At 36.9% G+C, this 20,223-nt stretch overlaps 1 protein-coding gene across 1 annotated transcript in view; it reads left to right on the forward strand.

The window, feature by feature from the left end:
- Positions 1-11,777, forward strand: part of GRXCR1 (glutaredoxin and cysteine rich domain containing 1) — a 36,666-nt gene extending 24,889 nt beyond the window's left edge. Inside the window, exons 2-4 of the mRNA XM_068679312.1 lie at positions 935-1,174; positions 8,978-9,043; positions 11,507-11,777. Of these exons, the coding sequence (XP_068535413.1) occupies positions 935-1,174; positions 8,978-9,043; positions 11,507-11,686 (486 nt within the window). The 3' untranslated portion in view covers positions 11,687-11,777. The remainder of the gene's footprint in view (positions 1-934; positions 1,175-8,977; positions 9,044-11,506) is intronic.
- The last annotated feature ends 8,446 nt before the right edge of the window (positions 11,778-20,223 follow it).

Genomic DNA, 20,223 nt, shown 5'->3' on the forward strand with positions numbered 1-20,223 from the left:
TAAACTTATACCTATGAAGAATTGGCCTGCATATTACAGTCCAATATTACTTATTACAGCCAATGGAACTGTGTCTCCTAACTGCAGTGGTCTTTGATTTGGAGACTGAATACACACAAAATATACTTTTTAATGTTGGCTGGATTTTAGAATGATTTTTTAGGTCCCCACTAAAAAATTAGTGATAAATCTGTCCCCTCTCCAATCCATATCTAGCTCAGCATGGAGATAAATTATTCTATGTCAGCGTTGGTTCATGGATGTGATAGAGCTTTTAGCATTGGTTCTTGACCTTGCTGAAAGGAGGCTGTTAACACCTTAGCTATCAAGTCTGGACTTCATCTGGATACTACAGATTGTGTTTGTATAAACACAAGGAGTCACTGTTGTAACAGAATCAGGCAGTTTTAAAAACAGTGGGGAACCCTGCATTCAAGTTTCTGTTGTTTCTTTGAAGAATTTGTGCTTTTGCAAATGAAATGGGTTTAACCCAAAGCATTGTGTCTTACAGCTCAGGGAAGGTTGGTGAATCCGTACACAGTACAACAACAAAAGAGTGATGACTTATTCAAGTTTGGAAGCCCACCAGTTCTAAAATATGTCTGTTTCTTGAAAATGTTGTACTATCTCCAAAGCTTTCCAAAAGAAGTTGCACCTTACTTTGATAAGCAGTTTAAATTGCCTTAAAGTGGTGATTACAAACACTTAGTTCCTCACACTCCATATTTACATTTCAATAAAGTACAGAAAAGATTGTGTTTCTCTTTTTTGCTTAAATAATATTTTTAATGAAATTGTTCAGTATTTGGATGCTACAGCAGCCAGAAAACAAACAAACAAACAAACAAAACAGAAACAAAAAATCTTTTAACACTTCATATACTTAACACTTCATATACTGCAAGTGGAACTTTTTTTTTTGTTTCCTTTCCAGGTGTCATCAGTGCCAGAATTTGGCCGTATAATAATTTATACTACCAGCCTTCGTGTGGTGAGAACCACTTTTGAAAGATGTGAACTGGTTAGAAAGATCTTTCAAAACCACAGAGTTAAATTTGAAGAAAAAAATATTGCTCTTAACAGTGATTATGGAAAAGAACTAGATGAGAGATGCAGGAAGGTGTGTGAAGTTCCTTCCCTCCCTGTTGTGTTTATTGATGGCCATTACCTCGGGGTAAGTAAAACATGAGACTATGAAGTCTGTAAGAACAGAAGAAAGTCATTATGTTTTTATGAAATCATTTGCAATGCTGGAATGATGGGAACAAAGACAGAGGCCCCTTTGTGGGATGTGTTGTACCCATCCACGCTGGTAGGTTTGATGTAAAGACACAACAGAGCTGGAGAGAGGCTTTCAGGAGGGGAGTAAGATGTAGTAATGCAATGGAAGTGATGCTGTGTTTCTAAGAAAAGAATTCATCTTTGTAGTTGAAACCATGGAAATCTAGAGAAATAGATTTTTTTTTTTTCCTCATGAAAATCTGTGTGTATTATTGACCCAGGAAAATTAACACACAAAACATACCTGTCACTTAGTAATAACTCTGTTGGATATGAGAATGTCTAACAGCTTCGAGTTTAAGAACTTAAACATACACTGAATTTTATATAATGTAGTCTGTATTGGGCAACTATAATCAGTAGAATATTGTTTTAGGTACAGGATTGGTTGATACTTAAAATCTAGCAATAAAACCAGCCTAACTCTGCTCTGTTGTGAGACATAACTCCAAGTAGAAAATTATAATAAAAATTTGTACATTGGTACTCTGTGTCTAAAACTGCACCTTTGTATTAGGGACAACCTGTTCTTTAGAAATGTGTCTTTCATAAACTGAAAAATCAGAGTTTAAAAGCAAAACAGTCTGGAAAGCAACCAACGAAATAGGTTGGGATCTCAGAAAAGATATTTGTCTCAAGTGTTGAAGAATTAGCAATTAACACCAACTGCGAGACCATGATTTGTGGAGGCAAACTGTATTTAAACACAGCAGGGTTATTTTGTTGGTATTACCTAACGCTTTCATTTTTATAAAAGATTTAAATAATGGAATAAAATGCAATCAACAAACAGCATATAATTGGTGCTGGGGCTGCAAAGACACTCAAGCACACATTCTTCCCTTCCTTTCGTGACACTGGCAGGACTCTGCCAAACTCTTAATGCTCTGCTTAGGGCTGGTTTCTCTGAGCAGTCCACTTCACCAGACAACACTAGTACTTGCAGAATAGGCCATGCGCAGGGTATTAGCAGACAGAGAAATTTAGTTCAACGTAGAGACTGCTTTTATCAAATCCATGAAACAGAGATGTCTCCAACCAGCCAACAACAGAAGTCTTTCTTCTAGAAAAGCTTAAAATTCACCAGGATTCAGACTAAGATTTTCTTACCCAACTGTCATGTTAAAAAAAATAATAATTAAAAAAACAACACAATGAGTTATGACCAAGTCCAAGAAAATCTCACTGTGGTCAATTTTGTCAAAACAAATCATGTAAAATACTGAAATGTATTGACTAAATTATTTGCTAAGCTCTAGCTGATGCCCAATTACAGTCACTTTGGTGTGATGGATGGCCTATTAATTCACTGCCACTTTTTTTTTAGAAGACCATACGAAACTTGTCTTTAACAGATGAGCAACAGTGTAACAAGCAATACAATTTTATTAAAACTATTTAATTATTTTATGAGATATTTAACAGACATATAGGAAGGAAGGAAAGTGAATTAGGAAGCTAGATAAATGTGGGAGAGATATCAAACTGTCAAACTACCTGCTGACACCAGTGGATAAAAAAATGAAGAAAGAATGTAGTGTTCTGGTCTACACACATTTATTACAGCATGGAAGCTCCATTCATATTGTTTAAGACAAGAAAAAGTATCTGTTGATCTGGTAAAAAACAAAATTGGCCAAAATCAAATCACTGAGGAAGAGAAATAAGTTGGAGGACAGTTTGCATATGAGGAAGGTTACAAATGTTTTACCAGTCTTTCAGGATCTGGCCATGAAGCAATCACTCCCCAGCTATTTCTATGCCTCATGGATGTGACACCTTAAGAAAACAACTTGTCAGGGACTCACAGGGCTGCAAGCTGGCTGCATCCTTCACTGGGCTTGTGTTTCAGCAAAATGTGATTGAGAACTCGCACAGAATTTGGTCTCACTGGTAACAGTGGACATTTCTGTAATGGCTTTTATGATAATTATATTCTGATATGCAATCATAAAACAGAAATCCACAAGGCTGGTGTGTCAGTAAATTAAACATGCAATATTTTCTCTCTCTTGCTCTCTCTCTCTCTTTTTAATTTTGAATATTTATTTCCTGGCAAATCCCTCCCTAAAGGAGATCGCATGTAGCAATACAAAAGAGAATCTCTATTGAGCCAGGCACCTTTCAATGAGTCATAGGATAAAAAAACACCCTAATTAAAATATGAAGAGTTTTGAAAAGGGACAAGATTATTTTTAATGAGATAAATGTAACAAAAGCACCAGAACACAGCATATGTGCATGTGACATAGTACACAGTATTCGAGCTGCTCAGAAATCCTGACAGGGTTGCAAGAGTACTGCAAGCTGTGTGGATAAATCTTCACAATACTGTGGAATTTATCATTGCCTACACAGGGGGAATGAGACAAATCAGCTACTTGGGCAAAAGCAATAGAAAAATCATATTTAGTCCCTGTCAAGTAAAGTCCTGTGTGCTGCAGTACAGCAAGTTTTTTAATCTTTTCATTTCTTTCAGGATTGAATCATTGTATTTTTGACACACGCTGTCTAAATATCAGTCTTTCAGGAAATTTCAGGTTCTTTCTGCAACATGTTCCTTACCATTTGATACAATACCACCCCCACCCCCCTTCCCTTTTCACCTGAGGCTGTCTCCATCTCTCCATCTGAAATGGAATTATGCCATCTGCTGGGGCGCCAAAGCAGAATAAAAAATAATTTCCAGAAAGCAGAATGCAATGCAGAAATAAATAAATAAAAAAAAAGGAACATTCTCTTACTCGTACAAAGGAACCCAGGACTGCTAAAGATTTATGTTATGTAAAAGCCCACCTTACTGGAAAAGAGATGCAGATAAAAAAGACAGAGTCATCCCTAATATACATATTAGCTCATTATAGATATTAATACATAATGCACTATATTTTAAACATAAATTTGTTTATGTATCACTTTAAGCATATGACTAAATTCCAGTATTCAGCTGCCTTTCACAGAATCACAGAATGGCCAAGGCTTGAAGGGACCTCTGAAGATCCTCTAGTCCAACCCCCCTGCCAAGCTGGATCACCTAAAGCACATTGCACAGGATGGCATCCAGGCAGGTTTTGAATATCCCCAGAGAAGGAGACTCCACAACCTCTCTGGGCAACTCGTCCCAGTGCTCTGTCACCCTCACAGTAAAGAAGTGACCCCTCTCATATTCAGTTGGAACCTCCTGTGCTTCAGTTTGTGTCCATTGCCTCTTGTCTTGTCACTGGGCACAACTGAGAAGAGACTGGATCCATCCTCTTGACACCCTCCCCTCATATATTTATGCACATTGAGTGGTCTCCCCTCAGTCTTCTTTTTGCAGGCTAAACAGGCCCAGTTCTCTCATCCTGTCCTTGTACGACAGGTGCTCCAGTCCCCTAATCATCTTCATAGCTCTCCTCTGGACTCACTCCAGTAGTTCCATGTCCCTCTGGTACTGAGGAGCCCAGAACTGGACACAATACTCCAGGTGCGGCCTCACCAGGCCTGAGTAGGGGGGGGGGGGGATCACCTGCCTTGACCTGCTGGCAACACTTTTCCTAATGCACCCCAGGATACTGTTCTTCTTGTCCACAAGGGCACACTGCTGCCTCATGGTCGGCCTGCTGTCCCCCAGGACTCCCAGATCCCTCTCTGCAGAGCTGCTCTCCAGAAGGCCAGCCCCCAGCCTGTACTGGTGCTAGGGGTTATTCCTCCTTAGGTGCAAGACCCTGTACTTTCCCTTTTTGAACTCCATGAGGTTCCTCTTGGCCCAATTCTCCAGCCAGTCCAGGTCCCTCTGAATGGCAGCACAGACCTCTGGGGCATCAGCTATTCCTCCTTTCAAACTTACTCAAAACATTTTCAAATATGTACATTGTTTTTCATGAAGAAACAACTTCCTACTTAGTTTTGTAATGAACCTACAATGGCATGAGTTTTACAGTCAAAATATTCTGACTCATTGGTTATGACCATTTACTAAGAATGATAAAGTTATTTTTGTAATTAACTTTAGAAAATACCTATGTAAATTCTATTTCTTTATGAAAATATTAACAGTTTCCTTTTTGCCTTTTTTCCAGTGGTCAATTATGATTAGTAGTTCTCCATTGCCTTATTGTTTTGCTAGAGTAAACACATTTTCCTGACCTTCACTTGATGGGGTAAATATCTGCTCTGTGGCAATAAAGCTATGATATAATTATTTCATTCAGTCATCTGCTTCCTCTGTTTTGCAGTTTAACATTTCAGGAACAGCAGGGTTTAATTGCATGTCCTCTTAATACAAAATCTGATAGCTCTTTGCATATCAAATCTAACATTTCTTATGCTACAGTCACACTTTTCTCAGTTTATTGGCAGATTTCCAGGCATTTAATCAAATTCCTTACAAGTCCACAACAGATACTTGGGTTTGTCTATTTCCTGCAAACCCAGCTCTCTCACATGGTGGTCAAGGTTGGTTTCCAACCCACTCTCATTTAATATTTCAGTGCTGTATTAATTTTTCTCTGAATGTAGGGAATGATGCAAAAGAGAGTCTGCTTCCCCAAATCAGCAGGCAGTCTAGTACAGCCAAATGCAGGACATTTGCATACAAATGTGTACATCTAGGTGCATTCCTTGATGAGGAATTACATCATGAAAATAGTAACAGGTTACATTCATGGTGGATTATCAACAAGCTGGTTCACTAACAAGACAGAGCTGGAGCAGTAGAAAATTTACTGGACTTGTCCTAGTTCTGCAGATAGTGGGACCATGCCTGAAATATGATGCTAATTGCTAAATATCTCAAGGGAAAATTGGGAAATATTTTGAAGCAAAAAAATAGTTTAGAAAACCTGTTGAATGATTTAGCAAAGTCTGTAGCATTAACAGGTGGGTGCTTTGAACCTTAACCTGGTTAACAAAATGTTTGTGTTTGGAGGGACAGATTCTTAACTTTTTCACATCCCTTTATGGGTAATTGTGGACAGAACACAATCTAAGAATAAAAAGAAAGGTGTCAATTTTTGGTCAGAGAGCAGCTATTGGACATATTTTACAGGTGCTTTCATTATTCTATTAATTGCAGGCACTGAGAATTAAGATTCACAGATCTAAAGGGTAGATTAACCTCTGCAAAGTATCTTTTATTCAAATTTCACTTGAGGCAGACATTAATCACAGAAGACATACTGAAACACTTAAAAATGTTGATAGACATTTAGAACTTTGGTTTTTAATTTTAAAGCTATAATAATAAGACTTTCCACTTTGGAAATAACACAGCTAGCTGATGAATGTCATCTGAAATATAAATCCTTTGAAATATCAATCTATAATGGGAAACCTGTCAGATTTTTAATTACAGGGCTGCAAAAGCCAGTCAGCATTACAGTGCAGTACCATTGTATCACAGAGCAGAAGTCATAGGAATGCTTTTTGCCAGCTGTTGCCACGGAGAAGAGATCCCTGTCTAAATGAGGGCAAATCAGGGTTTGTCCAGATTAGGGAATTTGCAGTGCCGCAATTACATCAATAAAGCTCCAAATACTTAATGTTTTTGCCTAGCACAAGCAGTACAAACTCTGTCTTAAGCAGCTGCAGAGCATTCAAGCCCAGAGCTAATACCCTGTGGTTCCTGGCAAGCCCTTGCTTTTCTGTGCTAGTCACTCCTGTTGCCCATTCTGTGTGAAAATAGAGAAAGATTAGAGGGCAAGTGTGAAGGAGGCTGGTCAACTGCTAAAAGCTTCTCTGCTGGGGACACAGAGGGATGTGATGCATATGCTGAAGCTGGTATACACTGTGCCCATGATATATAATAGATTTCAATAGAGGAAGATTCAGCACAAGCAATGCTAGCTGATCTGAATCGCCTGTCATCTTCCACATAATTAAACACAAATAATTACCTTGTAAATATTATTATTATTATTATTATTATTATTTAATATCTTTGAAAGTGTAGCACTGAAGGAGTAGCATTCACTGCAGAAGTTACACTCATATCCACTAAAATATTAATACCTTGCTTTTTAAGAGAAATGCAGTGCTGTGATTACAAACATCTCTGAACAAGAAACATGAACATTGTAAAGAAGTCAGCAAGGGGCCTATTTAGTATATCACCATACACAGAGTCAAAAGTGTTTTTCTTTGTAGAAAGCCATGGTTAAAAGACCTTGCAGAGGGAAACAAACCTCACTAGGGTGTCATGCAGAATCCCTTGCAACATTTCTGTGCCCCTTGGCTGATGTTTGTGTTACACACTGAAGTGGTTCTGTACCCTGTGCTCAGCTATTTGTAGAGCTGTGGGCTTCTTCCCTTCTCCCTGCTGTGCACCTTGATAGAAGCTCCATCCGAATGCTAGCTGTGTGTGTGTGTTGGGTCCCTGGGTTCCTCTGGGGCTGGTCTGTGACCATGGCTTTACAAGACAAAAAAGGGATACTGGAAAGATGATGCAACATAGGAAGTCTCTAGCAAGGCACTAGTCTGACACATGTTACTGATGTATATGCTCCCTGGCATCCCTTCCTGTACCTCCACATGATGGGGAGAATGGTGCTGGTGAGGAGCAGGAGCTGAGAGCCCCTCAGGGCCCTGCAGATGGCCACGTCTTAGTAGACATGAGCTGGCTCAAGTCTTAGTAGTTTGCCAGCTTTCCACTTCCAGCATCCCACCACACCTCCCAGCTCATGTGGCATCTACAAAAGATGAATTTTAGCAGTCTGGACATTCAGTTACCTGAAAAATGGAACAATGAGATGTCATGGAGCCACCACTTGTGGCCAATTTTCCACAGCAGTGAGTATGCACAAGACAGTGAGGTGAGAACATAGGTCTTATCTGAGCTCTGCTGTAAGCTGGCTTCATGACTGTGCAATTCCTTCTGTCTATGCCTGTTTCCTTACTTTTTGTAAATTTCTTCTGAACCACTGATTAAAAATGCTTGTAAGCATTCAGTAATATTTAGTAATCAGTATATTTGGCTATATAACTGAAGCATAAGCATTCAAATGTGTTCCTCTAACTACAGAGGGAGAAGAAATTAATTTAATTAAAGAAAAGGGAAAAAGAGATTTACATCATCTTTGACAGTTTTGTTTTGTCTGCAATAATCTCTCAGCCTTTACTTTCAGAGGGAAAAAGAACTACTTGAGTGCTGTCTTGGTTCAGATCACAGAACCCCTCAGAGGCCTAATGTACTCAGACTAAATTATTATTATTCATTGTTGTGTCTGACTTTAATGTTGTTATGGTATTTTCATTACCCTTTTTCTCCTTCTGTTATACATTAGGCATATTATATCTTAATTCAATGCTCAACTGCTATAATACTTGAAATAAAATTTCCTCCTCTCATTTAGTTGCAGTCTCTTATGTGTTTTATATTTATATAATTGTGATTTTTGACATAGTAACTAGACATATTTTTTATTCTGTCAGGAACCACACCCTGTAAAATAAAGTAAACACAACCAGAATTTCCAAGCCATGTCATCTTTTACAAAGGGGAAATGCAATATGACATCTGATAACTAACCTCAAACAGTTCTACCACAACAATGATTAGATTCTTTCCTTCTAGGTTTCCTAATGTTGACCTAATTACAAAATGCTTAATGTGAGTCAAATTTGTCCTCAGCTTGTTTAAATTTTCAAGAACAAATCTTCTAAACATCTCTACTTTTCACGTTAAACTGGCTGACCTTTTTCTTCTTCTTACTAATAGGGTGCTGAGAAAATTTTGTTAATGAATGAATCTGGGGAACTGCAGGATCTCTTAACCAAAATTGAGGTAAATATTTCTGCAAATAATCACAGTGAATGTACATTGAATACTTGCAATTGAGAACATTTTTCTGAATGGATTCCCTTTCTTCTGTTATCTTTCTTGTTATCTGTCTTGTGTGGATGCTGACCCACTTTCTTTGTGCCACAGTGAACATGCTGAGATGTTCATGCACATCTCCTACATTCTGGTTAGACCTGAAAGTGGACATCTAGAAAATCTGGGCAAAGTTGGAAGTTTTCAGTCACACCAATTTACACAAAATTACACAGACCTCACATTACAGATTGTTATGCCTTTCTCCAGCTCTTAGTTTGCCTTGTTAGTTCAAGTACTTTGGGGCTTATTTGTCTTTAGTTTTGAACATTTGATATACTCTCCCTGAGGACACTCGGTCTCAGTGCAAGACTGCTCCAATTTGTGCATTCTTAGCTATCTTACTTAGCTTTCTACATGAAAAGGTTGCTATTTATAAGCATAAGAAGTAATAACGAATTGAACGATTACAATATTATCTTAAAAAGTTGAGATTAATTACAATAATGTCCAATGAAGTAAACTTCCATCTTAAATTATGAATGACGTACACTCCCAAGATAGAAGAGAACAAAAACATTACATTAAATTCTTCTAAACATTGTCCCTGGAGAAGTTAATAGTAAAAGGAATTGTATGTCCAGTGAAGAAGAATGGCAAATTTATGAACTACAGTACAAAACAAACAAACAAATAATAAAAAATCCAATACTATTATACTGAATTTCTATTTGTTTTGTCCCTCAAAAATTTCCCATATAACTTTGGTCTTTGTTTGACAGATTTATATACTGCATAATCTGTTAGTCATGCTGTGTCTTCTACTAACCTATAAGGATAAGCTAATGGACAAACATACCAAGCACATGGCAAGAAAGATTAATGGAAATGTTTTGCAAATCTATTAAGAAAAAATCTATCTTAGAGAGATTTGCACTACAGCTCCTGTGCACCAGCCCAAATACTGTTGTAGCAACAGTACTGACAAGTGAAATAAGTAGAAAGCTACTACTACATTACAATAAAGATTCAGAACAGAAAGACACACCAACATGACAGCAGCAGCAAGTATGATGCTGCAGGTGCATCATACCTCTGTTAGAGCCTATAGTATCCTCACTACAACAACCCACAAACCCTGCTGGGGCATACTGTGTGCTTTGAAATCTGCATTTCACCTAATCAAACCCATGTGAAAATAAGTTTTTGTAGACTATGAGTCAGATTTTCTGCTACATCAAACTGACATGGACTTCAAAGCAGCTGAAATGACTTACATCAGCTAAGACTCTTTCCTTTCATCTTATACTCTTTTTTTTTTTTTAATGTTATCTAAGTTGTCAACAGATGAATGCTGGTTTTAATAGCTTTGCAGCAATCTCTTCAGTTTTCTCAATGATGCTTAAAAAAGGGCTATGTTAGTTCTACATATTTTAGTATGCTTTGGTAACAATTTTTGACTAATATTTTCAGTGGTGTATGATTCCTCAGAGCAACACTAACAGGAATTTTATGGATTACCCTTCTTCCTTTACAAATAAATCTATAAAGTCTTTACTCAACAGTACAATATTAAAGCTAAATATCTGTGCTGTGGTAAGTACTGGTCTACTTTTCATTTATCTGGTACAGAACTTTCAAGCAACCACTAAATAAATTAGCAATATTTTCAGTAACTGTAACTTAAAAATGTCTTCAAAATGTCTTCCTGTGTTCTCAATCATCTTTAATCCTTCACAAAGTAGAGTAAAACTACTGTTTTACTCATGAAATAAGAAAATTGAGGGAGCCCAAGTATTTCCTGCAGCAGTTTTCTCCAGGTATAACTGCTGAATGTTAATGATCTTTCTCTTTCCTACTTAAAGCTTCAGCATTCTACACCCGTAAATTTGAATACATCACTTATTTCCTAAAGCACTCCTTGTCAGAAACTATGAATTGCTTTTTTTTTTGATATGATCAGCTCTGACTGTAATAGGAACAACATATTCATCATGAGCATGTACAAATGATAAAAGTACTCATATCTTAACATATAACATAGAAAAATATAACATCAACATAAACTGCCTGGAGTTCAGAATCAATCAATTGCAATACCTATTAGAATTGATCTAGGTCTAAGACTACATCAGTGTAATGTATGCAAGGATCACTTAGCCAGCTCTTTCGACAACTATCAACACAGGCTTCTGAGGTGTAATGTGACTGATGATCCCACAGTGAGCATCTCTAACCATTGCATGTGGGTCCATACAGAGGCAGACGTATGGGTCATCTGTGATGGTATACCTTGGGGTGGGGAAGTGGATGTTTCTCACGACAGAAACCTAAATGTGTTTCTGAGAAGCTGTTCTGGAACCTTCTTTGTCCTAGAGATATGACTGTTGAGAAGGTAACATTGTGATCTTTCTTACTTTCTTCTTTGAACAGAGAGTCCAGCACCCTCACGAGTGCCTCTCTTGTGGGGGCTTTGGATTCCTTCCGTGCTCAGTGTGCCATGGGAGCAAGATGTCTGTGTTTCGGAACTGCTTTACGGACTCATTCAAAGCCCTCAAGTGTACTGCTTGCAATGAGAATGGGCTACAGCGCTGCAGGAGCTGTGCAGGCTAAGAATGGCATTTCCACATGTGCAAACTCATTTTACTGTACTGCAGCAGTTTGTAATATGATTTTTTTTTTAAAACGAATCTGTTTATCTAATTCAGTCAATAAAAATCAATTTATAGTATACTTCTGCTGGTTTGATTATTGAAGCCATTTAAACATTACCATATCATGAATCTTGAAGTGTATGTTTCTACAGTCTTTATAGAGAGATTTGTTGTCTCCTTAACGTATGGTATTGTCAGCCACTTGGGTGTGAATTCTTCCTTTTTTTTTTCCATACAGAACAATGAATAATAGTGATCTAGTGAGAAGACATGATAGCTTTATAAATTGCATAGAAATTTCTGATCAGGCTGCTGTTATGTTTCAAGGGCTGGTCTATGCCCTAAGTGTGGCTTGCAAAAAATTCTCTTCTGAAACTTTGTTTCTTGATTTCCCTTATCTGAATCAACAAAAAAAGAACTTTTCCTCCACTTTCATTCCACTTGCTATATCCAGAGTTAGTAGTTAGTGATGAGCTGGAGAAGTTGGACTAACATATTTTTGAACTTTTGAATATAAAAGACTTATGTGTATTCTATGAGATATTAAATGTGCAGGCTTGAAAGTGCTATAAGAACCTACTGCTCTTCTAGCTTCTATAGTGAGGCTCAGAGGGAGCATCTGGATCTTCTGCATAACATGAGAGAGATTATATTTTCTAAAAAGAACATCCAAAAAACTTAGCAACACCACAGCTATAAAACTGAATTGTGGATGTGTTTAACTGAGTGTATGTGGGAGAAATTAAAAAAAAAAGAAAAAAAAAGAAAGAAATAAAAGAAAATATGGTTCCCTTTACAGTTCCCTTCTTGTGTTTAATACCATCCTGTAACCTTTATTTCTGGCTAATATTGCAGTCCACACTGGTGTAGTAGGGAATGAAATATAACACAAAGCAGAATACTGATTCTTAGAACCATCATTTCTCTTGCATGAAACCTTATTTTTTTAAGATGTTAACATATTGTGGCTCTAGGGGGTGAGAGTATTCATGGTAGCTAACACCAGACCTCACATGACATAAACAAATGTGTTCTTGAGGGAGATTATTTTTGAAGAGAATGCTAGTGTATTTGTGAATTTTTAATTCCACAGTCTTTATCCTGGATAGACATTTACCTGATGGCATAGATCATGTCACCATTCTTCCACTGAAGTACTACATGGCTAAATTGTTATAACGGATAAGAGTATGGTAAAAATTTTCACTGAAACTAAATTCTTCATCATTCTGGAATAAGGGTTTGAAGCTGTTTTCCTCACCTCTCAGGTGATGAGAGAAATCATTCTCTTAAAAGTGAGATGAATAAATTAAATCCAGTTCATTCCATGGCCCAGGGGGCATGTAAGAAACCTAGAGAGACTATCCAAGCCTAGGCACTACTGTTAGAAGTAACAGAGACATTTCACTCCTACAAGCAAAGATGAGGTAGAACTATTATGGATTTTTGAAGAAGAAATGATGAAAGCAAAATGTCATGTTTTTTAGAATATTTTTAAGAAACTAGAAGATAACATTATAATACCACAGGACAAGTAATGATCATAAGTAGAGAATTCCTCAGGCACTATTTTTTCAAGAAGTCTATGAAAATTTTCCAGTACTAGAAATGCTCTTGTGTATTTTTTTCTTTTCTTTTGTCATCAGATGAATTACCAGCCTTTTCTCTCCAGCTATATTTTCCTTGTAACAGCCTGAATGAAAACCAAAACCAGATAATAATTTGTTGCAAGAGGATGCTTTTACTACATGGTTTGCTGTCTTTGCTAGAGCTTTAGGTCTGGTTCCTCAGCTCACTCCAATCAACCTAGAAGCACTGAAGTCAATGAAGACAAGATTTCCAAGATTTCCAAGGCAAGTCCAGGAGCCAGAAAAAGTCAACAGCAAGAGCATCATTTCAGGGGTATGATACTTTCTGGTGTAAGAGATGTATTGGGCAGCAAGTAATATGACTTTTATGCCAGTATGAGAACAGAGAAGGAATGTATTTCTGTTCTGATTAGAATTAGCATAGCATCTCTGATTCCAAGGAGTTAACAGTAGTCTCCTCTGATATAACAAATAAGACTCAGTTGCATCTTTGCACAGGAAATTTTCTTTTTTAAAACACGTCAAGCTTGTTTCTGGCCCCCTGCTACACTGAGGTAAGGAACCATGTAGATGTTCTTTGGCTGACAGCTCAGCATATTAACATATATGAGAGCAAGTAAAAGAATAAGGTAATCCCTAGGCTGTCTGTATTGCAAAAATAATCTTTTCTTAATCCTGAGAAAGATAAAGGTTTGGAGTTCTCAGTCCTGTAGCCTCCACCATGTTTTCCAGTGGCTTTGCATCCCTCATACTGATATGCTACAGCCATCAGGTGGCCTGGCTTTACCAGGATTCATGCCACAATATAATGTAACTCACTGATTTTGCTATAAAATTAATTTCTCATTTCCCTATTTTGTGAGCTCTGGTTACTCTTTCTTGTCATGAAAATTAAACAAAAAACAGAAATTGAAATGCTGCAGGGAGATGGCTTCCACACTAGAACCACTTGAAATCTCACATTCCCGAACTTCATGGATAAACTAAAGCTGTCCCATGGCAAAGGCTCCTACTGACTGAAATATAAAAGTATTGTTTCAGATATGAGCAACAAAGACTCTGTCACTACTGCTCTGGAGATTGTATATATCATTCTAAGTAGTTGGCCTGACAAATATGATGTTGCAGTATACATACATACATATATATATATATACTGTATATATATACACATGTACGTATACATACATATATACAGTATATACAAATTGACCATCAGATTACACACATTTTTGTGGCTTCAGGACATTTTTAAAAGAAGAAAAATTTTGAACTAATTGCCTAAATAAAGAAACTTAAAAAGAAATAAAAAGGGGTGCTTAGAAGAGAGAGGAAAACAAAACAGAGCTGACCTATGTTCCTATTTCTAAAGTTTGCTGACCCCAAACACAGTTCTCTCAAATTAATTAAAATTATTCTAGTGATTTAAACACCTGTTTGATTGGGTCTAGCTTATACTTTACTAGTGAAACACTGTGAAAAACTGAATTACCAAATTAACTCTGTACAGTACATAGTATAAATGTCTCTTAAAATAATGCATTGTATCTTGAAGCCCTCCATGTTGTTCACTCTGTGAGTTAAATTTTTGCATGCAGGAAATCATAATTATGCACGAAAGGAGTCTGATAGGTCTTTGTACTGGGTCTGGCTGGGATGGAGTTAACTTTCCCTGCATCAGTCCATACAGTGCTGTTCTATGCACTTGTAGCTAGAACAGCACTGGTATCACACCAGTGTTGTGTCTATTGCTGAGCAATACTGACACAGCATCAGGATTCCCTCTAATACCCCCAGAGCCAGCAGGCTGGTGGGGAGCAAGAGGTGAGGAAAGAACACCCACAGGCAGCTGACCTAAACCAACCAATGGAATATTCTATACCATGTGGCATCACACTGAGTCATAAAAGGTGGAAAAAGGAAGAAGAGGGGGGGGGGATGAACTCCTGTGAAAATGTCTGTCCTCCTGAACTATGTTGAGGCCCTGTTTCAAGGATGTGGTCAAACATTGCTTGTTGGTGGGAAGTAGACTGTAATTCCTTTCCTCTGCACTTTCAAGCAGCCTTTGTTTGACTTTTTCCCTTTCCCCCTTTCCTTTGTTCCTTTAGTTAAATTATTTAATTAATGATAAATTTCCCTTAATAGTTATTTTTTCTTTAATTAAATTATCCTTATCTCAACCCATGAGTTGTTCTTTTCCTTTTCTTCTTCCCCTTCTCTTCTGAGGAGAGGGAGTGAGGGGTTGTGTTGGAGTGATGGAGTTCAGCTGCCCATCTGGGTTAAACCACAACAATCTTGAAAGATGAGAAACTAATTGTGCTGTAAGTAAACTTGTATTTGAAGAAAGCTTTCTACTTTTGCTGTCAGTGACACATGAAAAAACAATCAACAAATTCCTGAGAGGTTTGTGTTTTTATTAATGAAAGTAAGAAATGAATTTTACTGAGTTGGTTTTCACAGTTTTTGTGAGAAAATTCATAATGGTAGACACTTTGGTTACCTTTTCCAGCTATTGCCTTTTTATTATTGCATTAAATTTAACTTTATTCACTTAGCCTTAGATACATTATTTGACCACAAAAGCATTCAACAGGGAACATTTATGTCCTAAATAATTTATGAAGGAGAAGAATTTAGATTGCTTAGCTTACTTTAAATAATTTAGAGATGATAGGAAAAGACATTGTAATCCAACAATAATTTGAAAAGTAGAAATTATTAGAAATAAATCTTTATATTTAATCCAATTTTTCTTCCTTCTTCCATTAATTTGCTTAGGGGTGATGAATCAGGAAATAATTACATTAGACGGAAAGGGCTGTAAAAAAACTTGCAGATTAAGCTTCTTCTAGCTTATCAACTCTACTTTGAAAAATTGCTTTAGAATGTGTTAGAAGAATTATGAAATCCAATAAGTTCTCCACTCAAGAAGATCCACACTATAATACAACATATAATGCCTGCCATTTTACTCTTTTTGAGGTCTCCTAATTTTTCCCCTGAAGGAAGGATCATCTTTTTGAAAGCAAAGGTTTATTAAAAAAAAAAAAAAAGATTAGACATTAAGTACAAGAAAAGTTATTATAGTTTACTGACCTGAAATTTGAAAGTATATATAAAATAAATATTTTTCAGGGCAATGCCCTCTAGTAGGTGACAAATAGTTATACTTGATATGGAGGAAAAAAGCAGTTGTGAGTTCTCAAAACGAGCAAGGATTTTATGATCACTCAGAAGGGCTGACTGTAGCTGTTATTTTTATTATTGATCACGATCTGTTCAAAATAAACAAATAATGATCAGTAGAAAATCATCAAATCATCATTTAAATGTCAAGATTCATAAAACTATCACTTAAAATTTGCTGGTTTATCACATTAAATCTGGGGGATACCCTCTCGACTGTCAAATACAAAAGAAATTCCCTTCTAATCTCAGTTCAGTTAAATTATGAATGTGTGAGGATGACAAATCTATGAAGCATCATCTAAATCTGAGTACTTTGTTTTATTCTAGCTTCAAGACAACTGGACTTTAAAGTTCTTTAGTCTTACCACAAAAGTTCATTTGTGCATTAGTTTTCCTCATCCAAAGACAACTGGGAATAGCACAGTAAGACAGAGATATTATACTTCAACAAAATCCACCAGATCTGTGGGATGATGTATTTATGCTAAAGCTTATGCATCAATAGGGCTGAACTGGCAACTTGCGCTTTCCACTGCCTCAGGGGTCTAGTCAGACAGACAGGACATAAAATCAATACCTCAGTCTGCACAGTTATAGGACTCAGCAAAAACTTGTCTTTTTATTTTTTTATTTTTAAATATAAGCACAAACATAATAAGCAGTCATCGTCATTACTCATGTCTTTGGGATACTGCAATCATTGCATTTAGTATTATAGGAAAATCATGCTGCCTCTCATTGCAGACTGATGGTAATATACATTAAGTTTTGCCTGTCATCATAATCACAAAAAAATTTCCATGTATGCTATCAAACAATAAAACTGCATTTTTAAACATAAGTAGAATATTATTATTGTTATTCCATACATTGTTAAGATCTCAGGAATACTGACAAAGAGAAATATGTCAGAAGATTTAGGCTATAGTTCTCTTCCCTAGTGTTTTGAGACACCTGTGCAGAATTTTGCGACAGGCGTCCTTGATGTTTGATAGAGTCCTCTTCCAATATCCCCTGGCAATGCACACAGTGCACCCAGACAGCTGGTGTTATGCTTTCTTTTTCCATGTCTCATGTTCTTTTACCAGTTTGGGACACAATGAGCCTAAACTTGTCATTTTTTTCTCACATTCTCAACTAAATGTTCACATCCTGTGTCAGAAAAGAACTAGCAATAAAATTCTCTCCTCTCTTTATAGCCACTATAGCTGGTCTTCCAGCACATACTTTGTGAGCAATATGGTTTGAAAAACTCTATAATATTTTTCTGTATTTATTCTCCCCTCTTTTATCTGGTCTATGATGGTAATAACTCTTTCCTATTGCAGCTTGTGCATCTTACAGAGCATCTTGTGTTCAATAATGTCAAATATGTCACACTGCACTTTGCACTTACCTACAGCCAACTCAGTATAGCTACTTATTATATGATTTATAGCCTCAGAGTATAGCCACAAATCCTTTTGTCCCATCTTGGAGCTTTCCTACCACCTGCCTATGCTGTTCTATAACTTATAGTGCAGAATATTTTACTATACCATAACTCAGTTTTACAGTTTGATCCCACATTCACACATTTCATCTTCTCTTCCTCAGACGGCTTGTTCATCCTGTTTAATAGAAATAGTTTATTCCATCCTGTTATGCTAAATTCACAACTGGTGTCAGGCTTTGTCCTCCACTCATCCTGACTTTGGTAGGGGTATTAACTGGTATTAACCTCTTCTAACCAACTGTCTATCCAGTGTACACCTGCAGAGCAAAAGTGCTCAAGAGTGGAGAAGATTCCTCTCCTCTCCTCTCCTCTCCTCTCCTCTCCTCTCCTCTCCTCTCCTCTCCTCTCCTCTCCTCTCCTCTCCTCTCCTCTCCTCTCCTCTCCTCTCCTCTCCTCTCCTCTCCTCTCCTCTCCTCTCCTCTCCTCTCCTCTCCTCTCCTCTCCTCTCCTCTCCTCTCCTCTCCTCTCCTCTCCTCTCCTCTCCTCTCCTCTCCTCTCCTCTCCTCTCCTCTCCTCTCCTCTCCTCTCCTCTCCTCTCCTCTCCTCTCCTCTCCTCTCCTCTCCTCTCCTCTCCTCTCCTCTCCTCTCCTCTCCTCTCCTCTCCTCTCCTCTCCTCTCCTCTCCAACTTCATAGCAGGATTTATTTTCAAGAGTTTTGTCAAAATGACTTTTTTTTTTTTTCCATTATGGAATTTCATATTGATAACAGTAACAATTACTAACTGATAACGGAATTCCTGTCTGTGGATCTGAAAGTATTTCATAAACAGTGAAAATCATCACAGCAATTCTGAATGAAGAGTGAGATTTAGTATCCCTGTTTTAGCATCCTGGCTTGCCTCAGAGGCAATGAGGGAGAAAAAATTAATCTGAATCGCCAGACAAAAGCAATCTTTGCTAATGCTCATATTCATGTAGAGGTTATTAGGCAGAAATTGTAATACACTAAGTCTTCTGTCCCCTAAAAAGTTCCTTTGAAGGATTCAGCTACCCCTCTCCCCCATCCTTTTTTTTTAAAAAAAAGAGTATAGAGCTTGCCAAAAGTTTGCTATCTGAAAAGCTAGAAGTTTCTGAGTTTTCTAATTTCCTTCCTCAGTTCATGCTGTTAGATACCCGGAAATGCCATGCTCTTAGATACCTGGAAATAATTAAATTGTTAAAGATATCTATAGCATGACTGTCTTAACATTTAAAATCTGATTGTGTACAAAAAATCATATATATTGTAAATTGAAAAGCTTTGTGTTGTAAGTGTGCTACCTAACTCTGATCAGGAAATTCACCATGTCATCACTGTTCATTAGAAACAGAGATATCAATTGTAATTCACTGGTAGCAAGTTTGGTAATGTTTTCTCATCTTTATGGGTATTTGATTCTTTCTATTACTATTAATATTTTCAGCAGTCGTTACACTCAGTGTTTTATATGGCAGTACAAAGGGATCATATAATGTCTGCAGAAACAAGGATTCATGCTTCATACTGAGAGAAGTCACAGCAAGTTTTTGGAAAGCTTTTTTGTTTCTGAACATTTGTGATTGTGATTAATAATCTGCAGTCGAAATAGGATAGTTGACTATGTTGTTTTTTTTTTGTTGTTTTTTTTTTTTTTTTTTTTTTTTTAGTAATTTCTCACATATATATAAGAATTTTTAAACATTGTTTCTATGGACAAAATATTGAAAAATGTCTTATCCACAAAGAACAACTACTACACTAATTGCAAAAGAAAAAGCTAATGATGATACATGTATTAGCTGGATACTTCATCTAATTAAAAGAAAAATAACAACCACCCTTCATGGATGTTTGTGTGTTTTGCTGTTAAATGTATCAATCAAATTGAGATTATTAACTAAATACAATTTACCTTCCTACTCTTATGAACTTTTGTTCTAGAGCTTGATATGTGTGCAATCTGTTCAGAATGCTTTTTCTTAATTGAAAGGAGATTATGAAAAGCTGAGATAATATTTACAAGTAACATCAGTGGCTGAAAAAAACAACACACAAAACAAAACAAAAAAAAAACAACAACAAAAAAAACACCACAAAACAGCTAAAAACAAAACTCAGAGTAATAAAGCCCCATTTTCTTCCTTTGTTTCTGAAGGAAATAATACAAATGCTTGTCCCATTTTTCCCAGCAATTATCCTGTTCACAAGCATTCCTCACTGACACTTTCAGTCCTGCATGAGACACAATGAGACTGCAGCAGAGG

Source organism: Anas acuta, chromosome 4, assembly GCF_963932015.1.
Source record: "Anas acuta chromosome 4, bAnaAcu1.1, whole genome shotgun sequence".
Taxonomy (NCBI): domain Eukaryota; kingdom Metazoa; phylum Chordata; class Aves; order Anseriformes; family Anatidae; genus Anas; species Anas acuta.